The sequence below is a fragment of the Mycteria americana genome, chromosome Z (assembly GCF_035582795.1).
Source record: "Mycteria americana isolate JAX WOST 10 ecotype Jacksonville Zoo and Gardens chromosome Z, USCA_MyAme_1.0, whole genome shotgun sequence".
Lineage (NCBI taxonomy): Eukaryota > Metazoa > Chordata > Aves > Ciconiiformes > Ciconiidae > Mycteria > Mycteria americana.
In genome coordinates, this window is record NC_134396.1 from 37,108,035 (window position 1) to 37,134,762 (window position 26,728).

A 26,728-nucleotide genomic window follows, 5' to 3' on the forward strand; every position below is an offset into this window, starting at 1 on the left:
TGTTCTTCCCAAGACTTCTGGAGCACAAGTCTGATGAGGAGCGGCTGAGGGAGCTGGGGTTGTTTAGCCTGGAGAAAAGGAGGCTGAGGGGAGACCTTATCGCTCTCTACAACTGCCTGACAGGAGGTTGTCGAGAGGTGGGGGTCGGTCTCTTCTCCCAGGTAACAAGTGATAGGACGAGAGGAAATGGCCTCAAGTTGCGCCAGGGGAGGTTTAGACTGGATATTAGGAAATTTTACTTCACCGAGAGGGTTATCAAGCATGGGAACAGGCTGCCCAGGGAAGTGGTTGAGTCGCCATCCCTGGAAGTATTTAAAGGACGTTTGGATGAGGTGCTTAGAGACATGGTGTAGTGGTGGTCTTGGCAGTGTTAGGTTTATGGTTGGACTCGATGATCTTAAAGGTCTTTTCCAACCTATATGATTCTGTGATTCTGTGATTCTTCCTTGAGGTCATTATATTTGGCCTGTATAGAATTTGACTAGCCTGTCTTTCAGCTCTCATAAGTAAGAGCTCTGCAGAGCTCTAGTTTTATTTTTAAAATTTTGTCTAATCTGTAAAACTACCCAAAGGCATCAGTCGTCATCAAGAACAAGAAATTAAAACAGTTTGGGGAACCTACGCCAAGTTGTGCTCTTTCTTTTTTTTTTTTTTTCTTTTTTTTGAGTTATGAGCCAAAACAAATGTGGGATGCTGTTCAAAAAGTGAGATCACCTCATTTTTTAACGCTCCTATCTTTGCAATGCCATGGTCAGTTTGCTTCAGGCTTTCCAGAAATACTCTGTGCTGGCATAACTTCATCTTGAGAGGGGCTCATAATATAGGCTAGCTACAACCTTAGCTGTGGAGCACAGTAGTCTTTTCAGTAGCAGAAGAATGAGTGCCTTTTAAACCTCATTTGCCATTCACAACTATCCTTCCTTCTTCTGTGAGTGTTGGTTTTGGTTTCCTTTTTCTCACTTCCGTATCTCAGTTTCTGCCTCCCTTTTCTTCACCTCCTATGCTGCTTTTGCCTGTTTTCTCTCTCTTTCCTGTTTTACAAAGAGAGACATTAACAAAAGTTAAAACTAAACTCTAGTCCTGCAAAGCTAACTGTATGCTCTCAGTTTCTGTGCTGACGTATAATCCGATTTACATTGGTTAGATTTTTCTTGCTCTGGATTTCAGCCCTGAGCCTGCGATTGAGCCCCTCTGCTTTCAGTCCAGCTTTGAGCACTGCTCACCTCCGAGAGCTGCACGTGGAGAAATGCGTAATGTGATGTTTGCTTTTCCACTCACCTCCCCTAGTGTCACACTGAAATCAAAGGGACATTTAACTTAAGTGGAGATAAGGTGTCATCTTGAGGTTCAAAATTCTGGTCCCACAGGACTGTATGCAGGGGTGTTCCTGCATGTCCCCATTGACTGCCACTGAAAGTCACTGTGGTTTTTCAGATGCAGTGTGTTATTTGTTTGTGTTCTATGCAGCACTGAAGTGTATGTGTACACTAAGAAAAGTACCTCAAAAGTAGGTTTTAAAAATTATCCTAATTATTGTTTATTTTCTGAATGTGTTTTGGTTCCTTTCCTTTTTAAGAAAATAGTCTCACATTTTATGAAAAATTCAAGTATGGAAATAGTAATTATTTGGAGATCATATGAAGGACCTGATTTAAGAAAACAAGAGTCTTTAACAACTAGCTTTGCTAGCTTTTTTTTGTTTTTGTGTTTCAGACCTATTTGCTTTATTCAGTGTTGCGTAGCTGTATATTCAATATGGCATTTAAGGCTGTAAACGGGCACTGAGCTTTCTAAGTATCATAAGAGTCAAGATTTCTAAGAATCAGAATTCTTACCTTAATTAGCCTGTGCTTAAACACATAAAACAGTACTTGGACAGTAGCTTAGGTAGTAGAAGGTATGTAACTTCTCGTGGAAGGTATCATGAGAAGAAGAAGCTTTCAAGAGAAATTTGGCTGAGGAGGAAGGAGAAGACACGTTGTCAGGGTGCAGTAGAGCTCAGAAGGCAGCAGGGGAGGAGATGTCAAGTGTAAGTGCAAAGGAAAGGGACAAAAGGAAGAGTAAAGCAAGGATTGAACAGAATATAGGTGGGAAGAAAAAGTTCAAGGGGAGCAGAGATAGACCATAGAAATCAGTCATGAAGTGGAAGAGAGGGATGAGCAAGGGTGTGGGTAGAGAAAAAAATGTTTGTGTAGAGGGGAAGAAGCATTTAAAAAAAAAAAGGCAGAAACTGAAAGTGACAGGACAGAAAAATGGTTGAGTGCAGTGTTTGTAGCAGGACTTCTGGAGCTTTGAATCCACTGCCACTGATGGTTACAATTGGTTCTGTAGGTGTTTTGTGTCTGTTTGGATAAGACACTAAAGTAAGGCTTTGATTAATTGTGGACTGATACAGTTAAAAGGAAGGAAAAATGGAAAGTGCCATTCAGCTGTGGCCAATGATTCCCTCCCTCTCCCCTGTTCTTTATGCTGTGGTTGACATACATGTTTTTGTGATTGCTTGTAGAGTGACACAAGTAAGAACCCTGCCTCGCTAACCATAAAGAACGTTTCATCCATGGACAGCGGACTGTGGATTTCCTGTGTAGCAGAGAACATTGTGGGAGAGGACCAAGCCTCTGCCGAGCTCACGGTATTCTGTACGTACGCAGGCCTCCATACAGCTCCCGACAACAAACTGCCTTGGCAGGAACTGTTTTGGGTATAAGTATTTTTTGGGCGCACAGGTTGTTGAAACAAAAGCCCTTAAGGCATGTAAACTATCTACTGCAGTTAATGCTGGGAGTAGCCCAAGCAGCAGTTGTTGTATTTATCTTTTTCAGCCCTGCATTCTGCAAAAAATGTATTTCTAAATGCTTTATCTTCCAGTTAGAACAATCTGTAAGTAAAGGTCTGAAACCCAAAATACTCAATGGCACTGTCAGTGTGGGAAGGTTTGTAATGGTGTGCATGTACATACACACTGTCGTAGGAATTAGGAAGTGTGAGTGCATCAAAAGGCTCATAGAATTAATTATAAGAGACTACAAATGTTTAAGTTCTTATTATCTAAAGCAACAACTGCTTTCTTCAAAAAATAACACACTTGCAACATTTGTACTGCCAGATGTAAATTTATTTGTCATAGCTTTGAATAATATACTTATTTGTCTGGGCCAAGGAAGGGGGAAGGGACATGTAGTGTAGAGGCACTGGCTTCTTAGATCTAAGCTCCAGCCTGAATTCATTTTATGTGAACTAGACAGCATGTTTTCACAAGTTGCAACCCTCTGTTTAATTGAAGATGGGAATGGAACGCTTTGTAGATGGCAAACTTTGTTCAGCATGTGCTCATGACAGAGTAAACTAGAAAAATCACTGTAGATGTAGGTTTGTAGGTTGAAATTGGATATGTAATAGCTATGGGAAGGGACATAAACCAGAAGTGTTTGAACAGTGTAAATGAGATTCTGAGCTTGGCACTGTTACGAGTGATAAAAGGGAGTATAACTAGATGAAATTGGATGCAGTTAAGAATAAGTATCAAGGAAAATTTCCCAATAGTGAAATAATGGGCAAGGTGTTGGAATAATCTCCTGAGGGAAACAGAACAAGTCTGTAAACTTGAGGCATTTAGCAGGTTTGAACAAAGAATGAGAAAATGTATAGTAGAAAATTGTCTTTCCCTGACAGAAGAATCCAGGGAATTAAGTCATCTGTTCTGGCTTTGATTCTATGAAGAAAATAATCTGAAAGTTTGGATTCCTAGCTGAATATATTTCCAGTACTACTTGCTTTTGGCCAGCTTTTAAATATTTTCAATACTGTTGTGTTCCTTCAGCACTCCTCTGTGCCATTTTTCAGCAGAGTAAAGCTAAAGTGTCTCTTTTCCCCTTTCTCATTGATCCAGTGAATGAACTTCCCACACCTTACAAGGTTTAAATGATTTAACAGGTGTTCAGTCATTGTCTGAAACTAGTTTGTTTTGTTTCTTTCTAAAGAACAACGTCATTTCAGTTGTGAGCATAGTAGGTGGGTTCCTGTGTAAGTATCCTCCAAATAGGTATCATTCCTACAAATAATGTACTTCTGTACTGATGAATGAAAAATACTTGGCTGATAACTTTGGGGGGAGGGAGGGAAGGGAGGAAAGACATGTTCAGAATATTCTGATGTTCTTTGCTCTTTTTTTTCCAATATAGTTGCACCAAATATCACTTTCATTGAATCTCCAACCCCGGACCACCACTGGTGTATTCCGTTCACTGTGAAAGGGAACCCTAAGCCCACATTGCAGTGGTTCTATGAAGGGGCTATACTGAATGAATCTGAATACATCTGTACTAAAATACATGTTATCAATCAAAGTGAATACCATGGCTGCCTTCAGCTGGACAATCCTACCCACCTGAATAATGGTGCTTATACCTTACTGGCAAAGAATGAGTATGGAGAGGATGAAAAACGGGTTGATGCCCATTTCATGTCAGTGCCTGGAGATGGTGAGTATAATTTTTTTTTTTTATGTTAGCAGTTGCAAATTGATGAGACTGTGGAGACAGTGCTCCTGGCCAGTTTAACTCTTTTGGAGGAAGCTTTTTATATGCTTTTGGTTTTTTTCTCTCTGAATGAATGTCTTCAAGATTAGTTGTAAAATAATGGGTTTTTTGAGCATTTTCTTCTTGTTTATTGCTTCTCAAGGGAGGCCACGCTAGTGCTCTGTCAATCTTCCCCTTCCCTCAGTGCTAGCTAAGGCTAGTAAAAGGTTGCTGTTTCTGAAGTGTTTTCTCAAGCCTCAGTTCTGATCCTGGAAAGCACTGAGTGCCAGTTCAGCCAGTCTGCAAGTTTGCTGCACTGAGTATGAATGCAACTAGGCAATGTCTTCAAAGACATGGGGGATGCCTATGTAGCATATAGTGCCTTGTGGCAAAATCAGTAGTGCAGTCCAGTGAGTTGATGATTATATGGTAAGACACCAGAGGGAGCTGGCGAGAAAACAAGTAACCCAGAGGCAGATGGACAATGTCTGAGGTCCTCACTGGCATTTTGATGTCCAATTCCCATTCGTTTCACTGGAGGCTGGGCACCTACATGCCTAGGAATATCCATACTCAAGATGGTTGCTGTTAAATATATGCATTTTCAGCTGCTCTAAAGGCTTTGCCTCAGCCCTCCTAAATGTTATGTGAGCAGGCTCAAGGTGGACTAACTCATTGAACTGCAGCGCCTACTGTAATTGATTGATGTTCACCGTCGTTTGATCTTTTCCCACATCTTCAAAACCATATGTGCAGTGACTGTAAGAATAAGAAGGCATCCATGTAAGCATATTGCTGTATGTGGAAAAAACTCTGAGTGGACCTTGCACAGCTGGAGTGGAAATAAAGGCCTGTTTTTGCACAAATAATTGCACAGTCATATCTGAAAATATGAGCATGTGTGTACCTTTGGCTTTTTAGCCATGGGATATAAATAGCTTTCTTTTTTGAAACAGCAATGTGCAGTGCTAATGTTATCTGGCAGAAAAAAAAGTGGATATTTAAATTCTCTCTCCTACATTGCAGGCTACAGACAGTAAAAATATGGTCTGTATTTAACGTTTTTTCCCTACCAGCTCAGTCTGCTGTAGGGAGAGAGATGGCAGGTCTTTTGCTTTCCCACCCTTAGAAGAAGAAGGTGAAGAGCTGATAAAACCAGGCTTTATTTACTCCTGCTGTCCTTAGTGCTCCTCTCTTCTTTTTTTTCTCTGGAGTTCTTCCTTAAATAGACTTATTACAGAAACATGCCATGGTTCAGCTACTGGCATCCTCTAATACTGCATTATAATGGTTCAGTAAAACAATTCAGCTCATAGATGTTCTGTGTGCAATGGAAGTTCTCTTACACCCTGATTATTTAATATGAACCTGCTTCATTTTCTTAACAGAATAACAGTTCCTCTAATACATTTCGGTGAATTTATCATTTTTTGTCTTTGATCCAAATTCCTTTTACTGTTCTGTTTTTCCTTTATGCTTTTCTCCCCTGTACACTGAAAATTTCCTAGTTGTGGCCTTCTAAATCAGTAAATAGAGCTGTAGGTATCCGCCAAATTAGAAAGACAACATTATTTACTTGTTCCATCCTCTTTATACTCATAAAGAATATAAGTCTCCCAAAATAATGTGTGCTGTGTTTCTTAAGCGTTTCCCAAGCTCTGTGGTGGATTAAGCTTCACAAAAAGAGTATAGAGGGAACTGGACTATCTATAGACAGGATGTAACTGTGTTACAAAGCAGTTTGTGCATAGTGGATGGCACTAAACCAGTCTTAAAAATTAACAACAGAGGAAATTGCTTATCTACTTAGGCTCCTCAATATTGTTTTTTTAGTGGGGCTTTTTCCTATAAGAATCATGGCATTGAGCTTTAGAAAACGTCACAACATTGTTGTCTCCTCCACTAAAGCTGTCATAAAAGCAAATGTTAAAAAAACTAGAATCCTCTATTGTGCATTGTATTACAATTTTTGTTTTAAACTATTACTATTTAAAGCACTGTCAGGCTTTTTCAGACCCTTAAAAGGCTTTTTCGGTGCTGTCATTACTGTGTAGTTTTTTCTTTTGGCCCACATATTGTACAATGAAGCATAAAGATTAAGGCCCACGCCCTGGTATTATGTTCATTTCCATGCCTTCATGACTGACTTAAATACCAGCCCTGATGTTTCATGGGGTGGGATATACTCACTGAGCTTTAAACTGATTCTGTAGTTATTGCGTCACTTAGGGGCAAATGCTCTGAAGGTAAAAACAAAACAAAACAAAATAAAATAAAACTCCCCCTCATTTATAATCCATATGTCTAAATTAAATACAACTAAGTCTGAAGCATGTTCTGTCATCAACAGTGTAATACTCCACTTTCAAAGTTGCATCAAACACGATGAAGGCATGATTTGTGCTATGATGCTCTGAACTTCCAGCATGCTACTTGCAGAACACGTTTCACTGGTCTGAGGATGCAGGCATAAAGGAGAGGAAGGCATGTGCTGCAGTGGGATTTGGATTGAATTAATAACACAGTTAATGTTGTAAATTAAGACTTTATTTTAAATACGAAGGCCTGGAAGAATAAATTTTATATTCTATTAGCTAGATTTTTAACTAGCTTTAATCTGCTAAAGTTATTGGGTTCCTCTGAAGCTGTTCTTGCTGAGGATGACTTGATTATTTGAGACTACACTGCAGCAAACAGTAAGCAAGGAATCTTCATGTTTTATTCTGGAGGCTGTTCTCATAGTTGATCTAAAACAGCTAATGAATGCAGGAGACATTTTTACCAATAATGAGTATTTTAAATTAAGTTTATTCATCTACCAGCTCTCTACTCTAAAACTCAGCTGAAGGAATCCAAGTCACACAGTATCTTGTCAAAGTAACAATATGTTAAATACGCCTCAGAAGTAGCATCTTGCTTGTGCAGCAAAACAACATGGGGCTGTTTTGCAGAAGTGTGTTTTTTGGATTGAGTCTTTTGCTGCTGCTTTATTTTGAAAATGTTAACTTCATAAAGAAAGAAGCAAGCAAACCAAGTGTACTTGATGTAGTTTATAAAGATGAGAGAATAGGATAAGTCTCTTAATAGTTTGTTTACACAACAACCTGTTCTAACAGGGACCAAAACAACAATGCTGTTCTGTGTTTGCCTTAAAAATAATGGTGTGTAAACGTGCAAAATTACTGTGGTGAAGTTTAATGTTAAAACAGCTTTAATTGATGTTTTGATGATTGAGTAGATATGTTTTTCTGTAGGGAATACTAAATAGAAATTTGGGTTTCATCCAGTATCTTGATTTTTGCAACTTTGAAGTGAAGTATTTAGTTATATGAAAGGTATTTGAATGGAGTTGATGACATCCTAGTTTATATCCCTGGCAGGAGTTAGGGGTTAAACTAATCTGATTACTTTATCCCAATTCCAGTAAGCAGTAACAAAAATGTTGCCATTTAACTGAGGAATAAAGGCCTGGGAAGTTGTTGTTGTTGTTTTTCCCTTGATATTACAGAAGGTAAATTTAGAAATACTGTCTTTCAGCAGATGGATGTTTTATACTGGAAAAACTGAATCCATGAACTTTTGTGGACAGAAAACCCCAGTCAGAAGTTGCTTGAGGACAGATAGTACAAGATTTCTTCACATGTTATTTACTTCTGCAGATGACATGACAGTTCTCATGGGGTCTATTAACCTATATCTCTGGATACTAGAATATCTTCAAATGCATTTAAAAATAAACCTAATTATCTGCTGCCATTCTGCAAATTGGGTGCAACTCTGTTTAGTATTTTCAGCGCAGTCTCATGCTGTTGACATAAGCAGAAACAATGGTGTTCTGGTCATGCTTCACAGTGGCTTTATGCCAGTGTAATGCTACTGCTATGGATTTACTGTATAGCTCTATAAACAGAATTATGCTTTTTGAAGTTTGGTTCATCTTTAGAGATTTTAACTATCTGTTAATTTTATTTCCAAACCAACAAAAAGAAAGAGTAAAAATATGGAAGAGGTGATTAGGAGCCTACTACATAAGCTATGCTATAAATACATTATAGACCAGAATGAATGGTTATGCTGAAATACAACACAAATATCTTTCAAGGTGTGAATAGTCTAATAGTATGCTAATTTCAGTGGGCTTTCTGTGCATTATACTCACATATGTGCTCAGCCTTACATACGTGCAGTAATTAGAAAAAGTGCAAACTGGAACTAGTAAAATTTAGAAAAATGTAGACTAGATGGGTGTCCATTTGCTTGTGTAAAGGCTGGCTTCTCAGACATCTGACTCTTTTGGTAAGAGTTCTGCCTGTGTATCAGCTGTGCAGCCAGCTTCTTGGAAGCATCCTTTTACAGAGTGAATGAAATGGTGCTGCTTAGGTCATTGCTCTCTCTAGCCCTTAACTTGCCAGCTCACAGCTAAACCGGTTTGCTCTCACGGTGATTTAATAGCAAAATTTTTTGACCAGGTAAAAGTCAGTGATTGTTAATGCTTACTGAAGTCTGCTTCTGCTTAAGGTCAGGGAGAATTTTACTATTGATTTTTCAACAGAAATAGTTATTGTTGCACTTATTCCAGGTATACATTAACAGCGGAAAGCACAATTTTGCCCAGTTGGGAAATACGCCTGCCTTCACCAGAACTAATGCCCTATGTGTTAGCTGTGTCATATGAAGCAAAATATTAACCTTTAGGATAGCTCTAAAATGGTTGTAAATGTAATCTGATAAAGAGATACTGCAATATATTGATGTTGCTTTGCATTTGTGTAGGTACTGACCATTGCTATTGCAAATAACATGTAAACTCTTAAAAAAATTCCTAAAGAAACTTTCATTCTTCCAGCATTTGCAATCTATTTACAAAGGCTTTTTCTTTCTTTTTTTTTTCTCTTCTCCATGTACAGGTAGTGGCCCAATTGTGGATCCAGACGTTTATGGTATATATTTGATTTCCTTTTTCTTTTCTTTTAATGATAGAAATGAAGGAACTGAAATCATTAAAAGATTGAATGTCAGGCTCAGTTAAATTGAAATGGCACATATTATATAACACAATTCTAAAAGGTACTTTGTATTTTTGGTTCCTCTCCTGCCTTATATCATTTAAGATAAATGAGGGCAATATGATGTTTTACGTACTCTGCTGCTTTTGATTCACATCAGGAGAAGCATAAATCCACTGCTACGAATGGTTGCACTTGATCCTGTAGGATGACAGCTGTCTGATGTAGCTCACAGGCATGGGATTTTGTGAACCTTTTGGAGGCATTTCTTGGAGGAAAGAGAGTTTGTGATTTCTCCTTATATAACTTAATTTATTTTTTCAGGGATGATTCCGTTCTTGTTTTGCCTCCAAAAATGTACCCCTAAATCCCACTTAAAAATGAGGTTGGCACAAGTAAGTTTTCCTGTAGGCAATTTATTTTGCGCTGTCTGCTCATTTGTACCTTCCCTTAATCTGTCTTGCATAAGCAGACCATCAACTCAATGATATCTGAGTGTGTGCCAGAAGCTTTGATGACATAGTGTTCACATTAGTTTTTTAGTTAGGCGTAATGTTTTGGTCTGTACCTAGTGAAAGCAAGTGTGCACTAGAATAGAAGCTGCAGAATGAAAAGCAACTGGTTAGTTTTACATAATACTTCTGGTATACTTCTGGTGAGTAGGAAAGTCCATCCTAACCGGCATACCCAAACACCCTTTAGCTTCCAGCAGAACCTGGATCTTGTTTGGAGTACTTTTTATTGGGATGAAACAGCCCATCACTCAAATTTCCTTAAGCTGATTTAATGTTATTGCTTTGATTTCATTCCGTGTCATTAAACTTTAGCAAATGTGCAACTGAAGCGTCAGTTTGGCTTTAAATGCTTAGAAATACTAAAGGATAGCTTCCCCTCCCTCTCTTTCCAAATTCTTTTTTTTTTTTTGTGCAGGGTTGGGGGGTGGGAAGGTGGTGATGGTTTGCACAATTTCTTACATGTGTTGCATTATATAAGCTGTATGCATGAAGATTTTGATTCTGAGCTGTTTATCAAGGTCCTGATGCCTGTGTATATGGCTTTTACCATGCGAGTGCTGTGCTTCGATTGTCTTGGGTAGGTTTCTGCTGAGATGTGCACTTCGAGTTGCGCTAGTGCATCACAGCCTGCGAGACCTAGTCCTGATGAAAGCAGCCTTCCTTTTATTCCTGGCTTTTCTTTCTGCTTTTTGAAACTGCTGTCTTTGATCTTTGTTTCAGTGACTCACTGCTTGCTTTGAGAAACACTTTGTAGTCCAGAGTGCTTCCCTAATTATTCCAAATTCACAAGTCCAGTTAGTGAGGTGAATAAATGAGTCTGGCTGGAAGGTCTAGGAACTGATAACGCTTCTTTGGAGAACCACTGCCTGCATGGCTGACAGTGGGACCCATGGGATGAGCTCCCCCTGAGAGGCTGTCATGACTTTTTTTTGGGCCACTCTGTGCTGACCTGTTTACCCAAAACTTAGGTTATGTTGGAAGGAAGATTTAAAGCACCCTCCCCCCCCGCTCCTCCCCCAGTCTTCACTTTAAAATGCATTTTTCAGAGCCCCGTGCTAATCATGTTGCGAAAGTGCCCAGTGTAACGGGTAAAGATGGCGGCAGAGGATTTGATCCTGCTGGGCACTGGGACTAGCTGTGTGTCTGTCAGTCTGTTGGCTACGGGCAAAGTTAATGGGAGCTGCAAGGTACTTCCCTGCAAGTGTTGGGGCACCGCAGGGCCAGGGGCTCCCCATGGGGGTCCGTCAGGGCAGGGCCTGGCAGCCAGGCCCATCCCACCACCCAAGTCAGGAACGGGGCAGCTGGGGGGCCCATGGGCAGCCCCAGCCCCAGGCATCGGGCACTGCCCTGGGGCCGAGGCCAGGCCATGGGCCCGCAGGTGGGCCTGACTCAGCAGGGCTCGTGGCCAGGCAGGGCTGGGCTGTGAGGAGACGGAGGGCAGGGGACCTCAGCCTTGAGTATCCCTCTGTGCGGAGCAAAGCCCTTCATAGCTAGGTTTGGTCTGTCCCTTGGGAATTGACCTTCTGTGTCCTGCGCTCCGTGTGGGGTGATTTCCAAACATTTTCCATTAAGTGTTTTGAGCATACAACGGGAAACAGAAGAACTGATGAGGTGGCAGCAGGCTGCATGACATCGCGTTTGTCGGGGGCAGTCCTGGCTGCACGGGGCAGTCCGCCTGCCGCAAATGTGGAGCAGTCGCTAGTGCGTCCAGCTCACCTCACGGAAAAGGCAGAGAGGAGAGGCTGGCCTGGCCCCATCTGGGAAGTAACTGAGAAAAGTAAAGTGACTCACCTGGGCTGAGCAGGCAATCAAATGCAAAGCCAGCTTCTTTGCCTCTGAGTTCACGTCGTGTGCCACGCTGCTCCTTCTGACGTGGCTGTAAACATAGGAGACACCATGCCCTGTATCGCCCAAGCCCCCAGAGAACTACGCAGTGTGACCCCCCGGTGCTGGTATGACTGTGCTCTTCTCTGTATGCCAGCTGCCACGCGCCTGGTTTGTAAAATGGCTGCAAAATACTGCCCGGCCTCAGCTGCCGTTCACCGCGGTTGGTGTAGTCACAGGTGGCCGCGTGAGGTACGCCGCACCAGGGAACCTGGCCCTGAACTGGTACGAGTCCCACATAGTGGGTATCAAGAAGCGTGACCCTGTCTGTATCGGAGTGCTCGATGTCTATGTCAGGATTACATAGTGAAGCGAACAGGAATTTGTTTAACTCTGAATTCCTAGTTTTGGCTAGATAGCTGTTGTGCGTGTTTTCCTTGCCTGGCTCACCCATTTCAAGAGGCCTTGAAGATCTGGCACTATTCAAATGCAAGTGCTTCACAGTTATACAGCGGGGAATGGCATCACCACACCAGCGTACCGACGTGGCCTACTTTAGCTCTTGCCCATTTTAATATAAAAGTGCATTCTGAGGATTTACAGACTGACCTGAAGCACTCTGCATAGTTCTCATTAGTCCTTCAGGGTGTGATTTCCAGTTAGCTTAGTACAGACGTGAGCATAAACAGAACTGCAAATAGCATTGGCTTTTGCCCACTGCTATTTACAGGTAAAATTAAGAGCCAAAGATTTCCCTCTTGAAAGTTTGTGTTATGGAGCCAGAGCAGCGAAGGCTCTAAATATTTGTTTTATCTATTGGTCTTACAAAGCTACCATAAATACAGGGTTGGTCAAAACTATCTTTGTGAAGATTTTCCCAGCTAATTGTAAAGGAAGCCCCATCTTGTAGGCCGAGATACTTGTTATAAAGCGGGCCCTTGCCTACAAATGAATGAAGCTGAAGTCTCCTCCTTTGCTGTGGCAAAGCGTGTAGTCACGGTGGCAGATGGTCTGCACGGCTCCTCGTCCGAGCGGCCGGGCTGCTTGCGCAGGCGAGCCATTCGGGCAGGGCTTGTGCTGCCCGGAGTGAGGAGTGCTGTACGTTTGCCTCTCGCTGCTGTTCTGACTTTGCTGCATAGGAAGCTATAGGCATAGAGATGCAGCGCTGAGTCAGAGAATTCAAACGGTAAAAGACCAGGAAATTACATTTTGTTTCTCATGAAAGCTCTGTTTGCTTACTATGTATTTTGGCTTGAAAGAGTCCTATCCTTCAGCATGCATGGTGTAGAGCCAAAATAGACTACGTGAGCTGATTAGACAACCTGACTGTACTGACTGTAGCACTGGTGCCAGAGGTAGCTGCGTAGCTTCATATACCAAAAAATCTGCAGCCTGCCGAGTGCTTTGCAGAAAGCAGATGTGTTTGTGCATGCATGAAGATCAAAAGCCCAGTGCAGCTTGTTGCTAGCATTGCCAGCTGAGCTCTCCAAAATGGCCTTGGGAGCTAAAGAAGATAAACTCTGCTGAGGCGCCAGCCCTCCCTGCCCTTGCTCAGCAGCAGCTCTGTGGTCGGAAGAGTTCCTGCCTCTGTAGTTAGTGAGAGCTATGCCTCTATGCTCTGCTTTTTCAGATTCAGTTAAAATTTCATCTGTAGGCTTACAGCACCATTTTTAATCGAAGTGTGTAAAGAAATACGCAGTTAACTGCAAATTTAAATTACAATGCTGGAGGTGCATTTTGTAATACATACAGTTATTGCCCTTGTTTGTTTCTTTCATCTGCACACATTTCAGTCATAAAATTAAAATGTTATGTATATTTCCAGATGTAATCATAAAATATATGCATTTCTTGTTTTATTTTAATGCACCTTTCTCTAAGTTCGTATATATATTATTTAATTTTTTATCTCATTCAAAGAGTTTTGACAGGAAATAATGGACTGTAAATATCTGTGTTTCATTTTTAAATAATTATAAATAATTAAGCCATGTTAATTATTTTTGATGGTTTTGGGTTCACCCCAGCAGACCTGTCAGTAGAATTATTTTGATGAATCAAATTTCTTCATACCATCTCAGGCATTTAATTTTTTACAGGTTTACCTGTGTGACAGTTTATGATGCTAGACTGTAACCTCTGTGCACACAACAATATTTTTTATTATTTTTTAAACAAAGAAAAACAGCTATTTCACATTTGATAGTAATAAACTAGCTAAAAACCCATCTGCCAAGTTCTTCTCAGCTAAACAAAAGTCCCCAAGCTAATTTCTAAGACTGTCCTATATTTGGCTGAATACAAGGCTGGAGAAGTTCAGTGTAGAGGGCAGTCTTTCATTTTTAATGGAAAGTCAGAAGCACATAAAAATAGCTTTATGGATGGAGTTCTTATTTAACTAGTTTTTCCAGTAGAGATATACATTATGGTGTAGATCGTTTCTCTTTTCAGGTTTATCAGTCACAACATGTTTGTTCGATTATCTGGCACAGGGTTCCTCCCAAAATGTTCCAGCTACATTAGCAGTTATGTTTCCAAAGAGCTCAGAGTCCTGAGAGTTGTTAGTGGCCTTACCATCTTACAGAGCAGAAATAATAAAGACAACCCTTTCCCCTCTAAGGTTATGAAATTATAAAAGCAACCTTTTCTCCTTTCCTAAGAGTATGAAACCACACCTAATGATCTTGGAGACACCACAAATAACAGTAATCAAATCACTTCTACGGACGTTTCCAACAAAGAGAATGAAGATAGCATCACTGTAAGTATATACATTGTTTCCTGATCTGTAATCTTGGTGGATTTTCTGGCTATACCACTCACAAAACTGCGGCGATTGTAATAGGACCCTGAGCTACCGGAACACCAGAGCTATTACTGTGTTTTGATCAAAACTCAGGAAAAAAAGGAGAGGGGAAAAAAAAAAAAGGAAAATCAGTGCTCCCCACTCTTGCCCTCCCCCCATTTTTTGAAACAGTGAATCACTTTTCAGTCCCAGTAAAATTGCTAGTTGTTTTGTTTCATGCTTTTTCTGAACAACTAACTAATTTTTTGGCCTAAGACTTTGTTTCCAATTTTAGCCAAGAAGAGCAACTCCTTATTTACAAAACAGAGACATCCAAGGTAGTTTGAAAATTGTTTGAATTCCCGTCCTTGAGTCAGCTCCTCCTTACAGAGAGGGTGTGCTGTAATGAACTTTCAAATTCTAGTTGTATGTTTTTAAACCATGATTTCATGGAGGTTTTTTATCGAATAATTTGCAGTAGATTTTAGTATAAATAGCTGAATTAGTGGGCCTCCTCCTGTGCTGTCTTGCCTCTTGTGCTCTCCTGAACTGAATTGTTGGAAACTGGTAGTGGGTGGCTAGCCTGGTTGATCTCTCAGCCTCCCTGCATCAGTGACTGTTAAAGCAGCAGGCAGCGGAGAGTGTGAGCGTTCGTGAACTGGAGAGCGGACTGTGAGTTGGGACACTGTGCTAAAAAATTGGGAGGATCCCAGGCAGTCTTATCTCATCTGATAACAGAATCATTGAATGGCTGAGGAAGGGACCTCTGGAAATCCTCTGGTCCAATCCCTCTTGCTTAAAGCGGGGCCTCAGGGTTTTGTCCACTCTGGTTTTGATGTCTCCAGGGATGGAGATTCCACAGCCACTCTGGGCAATCTGTGCCAGTGTTCATCCACCCTCACAGTAAAAATTTTTTTCCTTATATGCTTTTCTTACATGTTTTCTTATAACATGCCACTCTGTTGGAAGGGAAAGGGGTTATGTGCACTCCCTTCCACCTGCCTTGAATGTGTAGGATGTTGAAAAAGTTGTTCAGATGTGTCTGAATCTCTGTTCTTTGTAGGATAGAAGAAACCTCAACAAGTGGCTGTTTTCTGTACTCTTTCATCTGGATGCAAATGTTTCCCAGTTAAAATAAATCTCTAACTAGGTTAATCTGAATGTATGCTGAATGTCTTTGAAGTTCATGAGAACAAGCAGATCTGTTTGTGTCCTGTTTTTCTAGGTGTACGTTGTGGTGGGAATTGCAGCACTGGTGTGCACTGGCTTAGTAATAATGCTCATTATTCTGAAGTTTGGAAGACACTCTAAGTTTGGGATGAAAGGTAAGTAGGGTTGTTTGTTATACCTTCCATAAGTGTTGTGGGTTGTATTAGCTGATACTATAGGCTTCTGCGCAGAGAGCAGTCAAAATAAGTAGGTTAAATGCAGTCACATTTAGTGTTTTGTTTCTTCATCAGGTAAGTAAGGGCAGAGGCAGATGTAGACAGTGTAGAATTTTGGATCAAACTCTTCTACTTCTCTTTTTTTCTTATGACCAATCCCATTACGCTTCCTTCTGCTGCAGAGCCCCCTGGGACACTTCCTGGAGTAAAATATTACTTGAGTCAGTGTGGGTAGGAAGATAAGAAATGAAATTTATTCTGATATGAGTTTAATTACAACAATTTGATGGGAATCTATGCTGTATGGAAGAGGTATTTCAGACCATACTACAAATGTCATGTTAAGGTGATAGATTCAAGAAGAAACAATGGCAAGAGCAGAAGGTGCATTTGCAGCGGGTCCTGTCATACTGGTGCTTTCTGACAGATGCATTTTCTTGAGCTTCTGTTTGTGTCTTGGGAAGTAGCAGCTGGAGAGAGTGGCTAGTGTTCTTGTCCCTGTGGAAGGGGGAGATCTCAGCCCTTCCATTTATTCCTTTATTTATTTTACAGCCAGATGGAGGTATGTGTAACATTGGAGGTACCTGCAACAACTCCATTACCATATTATTTTACTGGTATCATCAGTCTGTGTCTGGCAATGTGGGTGAAATTGTATTTAAAAAAGAAAAAGAAAAAAACACTTGGTCTTTTGTTGGGAGGTGCTTTGCTGTGTGCTAAAGGAGATGAGCTTTTGTTCTTAAGGTGTAGTTGAGGGTCTGTGGAGAGAATGGTAAGTAATCTTTTGATAGGCTCTTGTTACCTGCGTGTCCTTCCTCTCAGCTGTGCTTATGACATAGTACCACATGGATGTATATTTTGGTAACCCTTACTTGCTCTTGACATGTGCTCTTTTCAGAGATATCTACTGTATATTTTGTGTTTCTATATTCTGTTTAGAGGAGAGTTCCTGGAACAAATGAGATTTGAGCAGAGCAGAAAAGTAGTCAATGCAGATTAGCTTGCTGGGATGGTAACCTTTTCTCTCGCCTCCTTCTGATACGACGTAGTCTCTGCTCTTTGGGGTGGCATTAAAAGAGGACAGTAATTGTGAAATATCCTCAATAGCAACATGGAGCCAGCAGGATAGAGTTGCAGAGTTTTGGCCAAAGACTAGAAAAAACTTTCTGCAACTTGAACAACAGTTCAGCATAAATTTTATTTGTATCTGAAGCTTTCTGAATTGCATTTAGAGAGCTGAAGTAGGTGGAAGCTAAATGAAAGCAACGATGAGAAATGTCTGATGTTAGCTCTTTAAAGCTGAATGCTTGTTAGATTTTTCAAAATTTGCATTAAATACTTCAACATGACATTATTGGAGGAACTAGGAAGTAAACTCTACCCTGAGGGAGAATGCACAAAGTTGTATTTTGTGCGGTAACATATTAAGTTACCTTCAAGGAAGCTCCTTAGATGGTGGTTGGTTTTTAGTATCTTCAGGTACAACTTCTCTCACAAAAATAATGCTCTTAATGATCTGTAAGTTTGACCTCAGTAGTTTTTTGTTGCAGAATTGTCCATGTAGATCATATTTTAGTAAGGATACACTTTTGGGGAAATGACTATATGAAATTATGAAAAGGCAGCAACCTCATATATGGTGTTTATTTTATTCTTTCAATTTGACCAGTGACGGTTAGGAAGATCAGTAAAATGAGTTTACAGTTCAGGTGCACTCCTTCGAAAACTAATCCAGGCGTGGTATGTGTGGTAATGGTGAAATGTCACTGAGCTACAAGTAACTCTTGAATGTTTCATTAGAAAGGATTGACCTTCAGTTGTCCCTGAAGTGAACCTCAGACTTCTCCAAAGTTTGCATTCACACCTCAGCTTGACAGTCTGGATCTATCCATAGTCCAAAGTCCCAGAAACACTCTCTCCATTTATCATCATCAGTATTATTGAATTTATATTAAAGTAATATTTAAAGACCTGAGATTAGAACACCATCTCGATATGTAATACCCAGACTAATAATAAAATATTACCTGCTCTGAAAAGCCTGCAGCATAAGTATATATTGAGAAATCATAAATGAAGATAAACAGCATGGGGTATTTGAGCATGAGGAAAATAAGGCAAAGGTGAAGAGAAATTTTTTTGCAGTCAGTATTGATCAACACAATACATTTAAAATGTGTATCTTGGAAATTCTGAATAAAAGGATCAAGCCAGCTACCTGTGAATTCCTTGAGTCGTTTGCAATTGAATTAAGGGACAGCAAAATTAGACCCAACTTAGCATACAGACATCATGTTTTAATTGGTGGTTTAATAAACAATCTTAGTAGGGAAGTTGGAAGGAATAAAATATCCAGATTGCCATTAAAAATATTTATAAACAAGATAAAAAAAAACCTTCTTTTCAGATCTTCCCCAAAATATTAATGAATATTTTGCATTCATAAGAAGGAACTTCCTCAGTTACATCAGGCAGAAATGCAGAAAAGACTGTGCTTCATTTTTCTGTTATCTTGTGAGAACACAACATGGTCACTTCAGACACCCTTTCATTAAATGCCTCCCTACTCTTCTTCAGCAAGCAGTTTGGAGAAAAACAAAATAGTCACTTAGTAACTGGAGCGTTCAAACTGGCACTCAATGGTATTTTTCATGTAACCATGTACTAAGAGGAAAAAACTGTTCCACTGAAAATCAGAAAAAGAAATGTGTAAATAGACAATTAGCACTGTCTGAATGCTGAGTCCTTCTGCGCTTAAGGAGCTTGAGCATTGTTGGAGAGTGGGACTGACAGTGAGAATGTCCCCAGAAAGAGATGTGGAACAGGTGGTTGTATCTGAGCTATGCTGCATCAGGGCTGCCCATACCTGAAAGCACTGCACGTGCTGAAGAGCTGCAGAGACTGCCACAAAGCTCACAATCCTCCGTTGTCGTCTTTCCATTACTGTACTGAGCAGAAGAGTCCCATTTAAGTGACAGGGAGCACCAGGTCCTGTGGAAGCTTCAAGTACTTTGGCAGTACTGATCAATCTCTTATCAAGATCTGTTGAAGAGTTGTATAAAAATAACTTACCCTATCTTTTGGCTTCTCTCTTCATTTTGTGTATCTAAGGTGAGGGGACAACTTGGGATATGTTCATTTCATTCAGTTACCTTTACAAATTGTAGTAATAGAGTGTTTTTTCAGGTAAGGAGGACAAGCAAAGCACTCATTCACTGCCAATAACAAAATGAAAACATTTTGTTTGTGATGTTATGGATTCTGGTTAAAGTTGGGTTGCACCATATGAGGCAATTGTTTTAGTTCTTGCCTTGCTTCTTTTCACTCTGTCTTTTAGAGCTAGGAGAAATAGCAGGTTCTGATGACTAACTTTAGGAACAGTATTAGTACAGCACTGGTCTGTGGTCTGTGCTAGAAGAGACTTAAAATAGACTTTGGTTAGTACCAAAAAAATACTGTTCTTTCTACTCTGTGGATAAACTCTCATGTTGTGCTAGACTTCCAGACTTCCATTGCAAAATTCATCAGAATAACTGGTGAAACATAATTCTATTTGTCTGCTTGTGTACATTTTAAGCACCTTCTTGTACAGGTTCTGTTGATAACAGCTTTATGTGCAAAGCTGCTTTTAGTTGCTTGAATCTGGAGGTGAGGTTTTTACACCCTTGCAAGATGCTGCAGCATAAATGGTGAAAGCTTCAGTTAATTTCTTAAATGTATTCATTAAGATTTGTGGGTTGCTCTTACAAAACACCTTGGCTTGCTTGCTTGCTGGAGGATGTGAAAGTACTTGTGGTGGGAATTCACTGAAGGCTGCCAAGACATCTCTTATCATTTTGTGTGTATTTCTGACTCCATCTAACCAGCTTATGAAACTGAAAAATAACAAGGGAACTGGAGTAGAGAGGGCAGGGGAAGGTTTGTGAACTTCCTGAGAGGATTTGTGGAAGAATAATTCTAGTCGTGTTTTATTCTACCTCCCATGTTGAAAAATAAATGTAAATAAACAACTAGTTGCAACATAACCAACCTGATACACAGTTTGCAAATGTTAATATAGCAGCATGCCACTAAGCATGAATGGAAGCATGGAGGAAACTGATGGAAGATAAATCAGTCGATAAAGTTTGAAATGGCGTAATTCAGTTAAAAGGATGAAAACATTTTTGCTGATTGAACTGTAGTAAATTTTAGCACAGGGTGTCCCTGTTCCAGCAACAAGTCAATATCCTTAGTGCTCCTTGCTTGCTAGGAAAGCTGGAAGTGGATGGTTATGGACAAGACTATTATCACAGCTGCTTTACTGTAGAGATAAATGGAGTTTCTCTAGTTTTTACCAAAACCAGAAAGGAGAGACAACCTACTCCTCCCCAAAGCAGCCCCTTGTGTCTTTTAAGAAGCTAACAAATAGAGTCTGACAGAAGGAGAGGGAAACATATGTGTACTTAATCCCTTTGGGGTGAGAGGGGTTTTTTTGAATGTTTGTGTGAAGTTTCTGTCAATGCTTTGAGCTGTGTGCAGTAGTGCAAAGGTAAGGGAACAAACTGAGTCTGAAATTCCCATTGTACTTAGGCAGTGCCAACTATCTTCTTGTGTCTGTGGGCTTGGGTGTCACACTTTGAAAGGTGCTTCTCCTTCCTCGAGTGCTCTCTGAACTACCTACCGTGTCTAAACCTAAGTCCTAGAATGAATGCTTCGCCCATGTCTAAACCTAAATCCTAGAATGAATGCTTCACCCCTAAGTCTGTGCAGTTCAGGGTACAGAAATTTGTCTTTCTCTGATCAGGTAATGAGATTGCATGGGTTGATTTAAGAAAGAAAACAGTGTCCCTTTTAGGATGAACACCCCAAAATACTACCTTTCCTTCCAGCCCTTGCTAGCTGCTTGTCATAATTTTCGAGTGTAAGTTTAAAATTTGGACTATCAGTCAGAAAGCTGTGCTCTGTCACCAAGCTGATTAAAAATTATGAACACACCCATGGATTTTGCCTGCCAAAGTCAAAACAGGGTATTTTCTCCCACTTGATAGCTTTTTCTCTCAAGTGATTTCTGTAACTTTTGTGCTGGGCCGTGAACTTCCTTGAAAAGTTTTTTAATTAAAAGCATTGGTTATTCCAACAGGAGCATGTTCATAGTCATGGAATACTTTTTCTTCTCTGTGTGTCATTCACTATGTTGGTTTTGCTTGTAAACTCTTGTTACACTTTGAGCTTTGATCCAGAAGACAGTGCAGGAGAGGGCAGCGTGGAACTCGTCTTCAATTGCAGCATATTTCTCAGTTGTCTTACAGTATTTTAGTTTGGGTAAGAAACACTGTACAACTGCATGATAAAAGCCTCCTTACAAAGCAATATTGTCATTCTGACACAATGCATCTGTGATGATTTAAAGTCTTTAACCCTCACTTACCCAAGTAATCATATTTACATGACTTTACATACGGTGCTGTCCAGGTAAGAGTGGAGTGCTTTACTGTTCTCTCTGACTGTGACCATTTATAGAGGCTTTTGCATATTCTTTTGGATGTAACTTTAGGGCCAGCAGGAGAAATACTCTGTCTTCTTTGTCTGTAAGCATATAGCAAATGGTCATTGTATTCTCTGCTTTTAATACATTTTACTTTACTCCATGTTGTTGTGGGAGAGAGGATGATTGCAAAGGACTTCAAAACAAACCCTGCTTCATTCACATTGGTGATTGAAGAGTTCAGATTTTGGAGAGTTTAGGTGATTCTAAGTGAATGAAGTACTGATATGGGAAAAGGGAAGGCTGTTCTGCTTATTATTAACTCACCCGTTATCACATATCTTGCTTAAGCAATTGGGTTGCTTATAGACTAGGAGAAGAATGAAATGCAGTTAGAATAGAAGAGCTTTTACTCCTTTTAATTCTGAACCAAGTACAAAATAAAAGCTTTGCATCTTCAGCAAAGACCTGCAGTTTGACAAATATGATCTAACGTTCAAGTTGGTCTGCAATAAGCTTGCAGTGAGGGCTTCCTGGACAATTTTGCCTTGTTTGCCAGACAATTAAGAAGATAACTTTGTAGCTTGGGAACACACTCGCTGCTTGACCTTCATCAAGTCACTGAAACACTGAACTTTTTGAGTTTCCATTTGTACCTATAGAAGTGATTTTGTGCTGTGTTGTACCTACCCAAATGCCGATTCTGTGGGCGTTGATCCTTTAATGTCTTTATAACATTTCATTATTTAGTCAATGAGCAGAATATAAAAGAGGAATTAATTCATGTGAGTCAGTGTCGTAAGATAAGATGTAGAAAAAAATGAATGTGCTCAAATCTGCAGTATTTTTAGTGAGTAGACATGTAAAGGCAATGATAATATTGCTCATCTGAACCACACACAAGAAGCTATTTTTATTGTTTGACACTGGCATTCCAGTCCCTGCAGTCATGGACAAATCATACAAATTGTCTGTCTCAGGTACATCACTTTTATAATGGGGGCAGTAATATTTACTTATCACATGAACATTTGGAAGATAGAGTTGTTAATGCTTCTAAGCACCTTACTCTGAAGAAGCAAATTGCTATAAGTACTTCAAAGAATAAGAGTTCTTATGATCTGTGAAAGTAATTTTGTGTAAAGGATTTTACAAAGATCTTAAAATATTTAAGCCACCATTCTCTTGTGTTCCAATAAAGAAAAGAGGTGTCTCTTAAAGCACTGTTTTGGGGCCATGTCACCCTATCAGAACATACTGTTAGGCATTTCTAGCTTTCCATTGTTATTATTTATATAAAATTTTGTCTCTAGGTCTCAGCTTTCTGTTTCTGTCTGCTACTAGTTTTCCTGAGTCTGATCCTAAAGTGCAAGGTATAAGAGAGGGATGTAGCTCTGGTTCTGTAGTAGGAACAAGCCAGTGGATGACATGCCTCCTATATAACAAAGGATTTAGGGAGACATCTCAAATCTGAAGGTAGGGAATTCTTAATGATGAGATGGTGCATTTGACTATGCTCTCCTTTGGTTGCAATAGTCAAACTCAGTTGTAATGATTGAGGCAGAAAAGGAGTTACTAATCTGTTGAGAGCTTTTCATGATTCAGACTACTATACTGATGGATATTATTAACCCAGGAAAATTATCCGAGGCCTTGTGTCTGCTACTAGTAAAAATATATGGAAAGCAAGTGTAAACAAGTACCTGTTGTATTCCACTCTCTCCCCCAAAAAGAGGTATACAAGCAGGTGGCAAAGGATAGCAAAGCCAGCCTATGTTGTTTATTTATTCATTTTTGAGTGGCCCCAATTTTCTAATGCTTTAAGCACCATTTACTACAAAGTACATATGTGCTTGGTTTTGATCACCATTTGAGGAAATGTTGAGGCCAAATGATGCTAGAAAACTAGATGCTAAAAAACAAGCAGTTCCTAAACAGCATAGGTGAGAACATGAACAGTAGATAAATAGAAGGTATTCCTGGTAGAGAGGAGGTCCATTGTATGATCTCCAGCTAGGAAAAAGGCTAATATGGAAGGGGCTGCCAGCAGAAGTGCTATTAGAGGTTGCTCCTGGAGGCTGATCGAGCTTGTACTGACTTGCCACAGAGCAGCTGAGGCTGGCAGGCACTGAGTGTCTAGTCCAACCCCCTGCTCAAAGCAGGGCGAGCCACTGCAGGTTGCTGAGGGCTGTGGGCAGCTAGGATTGAATATCTCCAAGGATGGAGACTCCACAACCTCTCTGGGCAATGTGTGCCAGTGTTCAATCACCCTTAAGTGCAAGTTTTTTTTCCTTATGTTTAAATTAAATTTCCTCTGTTTCGGTTTGTGCTCATTGCTGCTTGTCCTGTCACTTGCTGACGTGCACTGCAGAGGAACAAAAAAGGAGTACATAAAGGTGGCATGTGGACAAAGATACTTTCTGAGGTGTTCTGTGTTGCTTTTGAATACTAGCTTAATTGTGAAGACAGGGAAATACTGAAAGGTTACAGTAGACTGCATGCTATTTACAGTACAGTGACATCTTTTTCAGGGAAATTATTTGGCTCAGGTATGTGAGTCTCAGTTGAATAACACCACTGGGGATTCCAAGTATATGTTGCTTAGGACTTGCTCCACTCCTTTTACAATACCTGTTGGATTTTATGTGAGTTTCCTTCCATTTGTGTTCCTCAGCTTTCAAAGACTGATGTAGGATTCCTCCTCTGATCGAGTTGCATTGATTTCTGTTAATGGCTCTGGAGTTTGAACCTTTTTTTTTTTAATTTTTTCTGGAGCTTAGGACAAACCTTGTGCTTGTCCTGAATAGTAGATAATACAATTACTCTGCTTCATAAAGTTCTGTTTCTAAATGCCTGGCCATGTTAGCTACTTATCAATTCTGTTAGCAAATGCTGAGATCTTTTACAGTTGGAGTGCCCTTTTTTGTTTTGTTCCCATAAAAGCATTCAGTGTTGAATATTGCACAACGGGGAGATTCACCATGGGCTCAGAGCCTGGCTGGCACAGACCACTGTGCTGTAGCTCTCCTCACAGCTGTTGTCGTTCTGCTTCCTGCAGTGGAGCCATGTCTTCTAAAGTAGCATGGACAGAATCACAGAAAAAGAAGACTCGTTTAAGTATGTTCCAGGCAAATGTGTGTGTCTAAAAAAGCCCCACAAACAAAAACTGCTCAGAGATTGAATATGATCTTTAAAGTTTTCTGATGCTTATTTGAACTTTCCCCAAATCAGGCAAACTGCTTGTTCTTTCTTGCCAGATTTTGCAAAAACACACAGGAGTAGCCTTTTATCAACAGCTTCCTTTAATGCATCTGAAGATGCTTTTGTTTTGTTTGTACAGTCTCATGGCATTACACTCTTTGGATCTGAATATTTGGAAAAAGCATCAAGAACAGATTTTTTTGCCAGGTTCATGGCGTTTCTTCTTTCGGAATGAACAAGAAGTGCAGTAAAGCCATTGTTGTAGCAATGCTGTTGCTGCTTAGGAAGAAATAAGAAAGTACAAAAGTTCACAGGAATTAAGAAAAATTAAGACAAAAGGTGGCCAAGCTGCTTGAATTTCTAGTAAAAGGCATACTTTAGGTTTTGTTTCAATTCCGGGCAAAAGTTCAAATAAGATTGTTTTATTTGAATGAATGAGTCCTTTTTATATCTCTTTTTTACCCTGCCCCCCCCCCCCCCCCCCCCCCCCCCCCCGCATGTTTATTGTCTCCCAGGATATCTACAACCCGGTAGCAGCTTTATATATTAGCTGTTGACGCAGCCCCACCACTGCAGCCCGTGAGTTCCCCAAGGTGTTTTCTTTATGGGTGGCTGAACACACCTTTTCCAAGTGACTCATAGCTGTTCTCAGTTGTTCTCTTCCTGGAGTTACTGTACCTCCCCACTGCTTCCTCACTGGTGTGATATAAGTGTGCCTCTCTGCCTCACAGTGGCCACTGTTTTAGCCTTTCACATTCATTTACTTAAAACATTAGGGCTATGTGCAGTCCTCAGCCTGGATGATAATCCAGTGTAAAGATCAGAATAATATATTATAAATAATGCATTTTTTCCCCATAAATGAGCGATGACGTGAAATGGGAATGGTCTTCTCTGTTTCCAAGTAGCTTTTTGTGCTGCCCCAAAGCCCACTTTCTCCTAACACCTGTTCTGTATCCTACATAAAAATCAAAATTGCCTTTTTAAACAAGAGTCTCTCATTCTCTCTTTTTTTGTCCTTGGCCCTGTTTTGTCCCATTTAACACTGTTCACTTTGCCAATACCAGAAACCAGGAAGGATTGATGGCACTTCCAGTATGTGAATGAGAAACCAGATCTAGCAAAATGAGATCAGTCTTATTTCTTTGAGATTTTTTTTTTTTTTTAATTAAGGTGGGGTTGGGAATCTGTCTGTTTTGTTCTGTTTGATTTTTTGGAGCTTCTTAAAAAAGGCAGTGGGGAGGGAGCAATGTAACAAAGTCCTTTTATAATGAAGGAAAATGGACAAACTATTTAGTAACTATTATTTATTCTAGGTCAGTTTTATTCTTAGTGTTAAAGGTTAATGCCACTGTTTCTTCAACTGCCCGGTGTAGCTAAATGCCCTGGAGCACAAAGTGGAGTAATGCAAACATGCAAGAAGTATTTCTAAAAAGTCCTTCATGTGTCCCTGGTAGATGACAAAGTATTTGTTGTGAAGCTTCACTTCTTCACGTCTTCCTGGCAGTTTGGCCAGCCAGTCTGACTGCGGTCCTCCTCCCTTTACCAGCCCCTTTCCTTCTTGCCTGCTCTGAGCATTGATAGTATGATAATACAGAGCTGGCACGCCTGAGAACTCAGGCCTTTTCCCTCAGATCTATTTTGGATTTTACATGCATCATCCTCATGGAGTAACAGGAGGGAAGACGATAACCTACAGTCTTGGCACTTTAGCACAGCAGGGCACATTCTCTGCGCTGCCACAGCTCCCCCACAGAGAGTACACAGAAGCATCCCCAGCTCAAGGAGTTCACTTGTAACCCTTGTGAGGAGTGCCTGTGTTCATGGAGGGCCAGCCCCAACAAGGAGACATGCCCTGTACGGCCTTGTAAAGTAGGAGAAATTTTAACTTTGGTTCTGGTTGGAAGACATGAGTAATTCAAACTTGGAGAGAAACACTCCTTAAATATCAGTGAATTGAGTTACAATAACCCTTTGTTTCTACTGAGAGTGCTCAGACACAGGAGCTGGTAGCCACGGCTGAAATGT

The 26,728-nt window shown here is 40.3% G+C and overlaps 1 protein-coding gene across 3 annotated transcripts in view; it reads left to right on the top strand.

The window, feature by feature from the left end:
• Window positions 1–26,728, top strand: part of NTRK2 (neurotrophic receptor tyrosine kinase 2) — a 201,246-nt gene that overhangs the window by 43,525 nt on the left and 130,993 nt on the right. For 2 of the 3 annotated variants that reach the window (XM_075488573.1, XM_075488575.1), the window contains exons 7-11: window positions 2,507–2,639; window positions 4,182–4,481; window positions 9,425–9,457; window positions 14,523–14,623; window positions 15,873–15,972. In XM_075488573.1, coding sequence (XP_075344688.1) covers window positions 2,507–2,639; window positions 4,182–4,481; window positions 9,425–9,457; window positions 14,523–14,623; window positions 15,873–15,972 — 667 coding nt within the window. The remainder of the gene's footprint in view (window positions 1–2,506; window positions 2,640–4,181; window positions 4,482–9,424; window positions 9,458–14,522; window positions 14,624–15,872; window positions 15,973–26,728) is intronic. The other variant, XM_075488574.1, reaches the window with a different exon arrangement.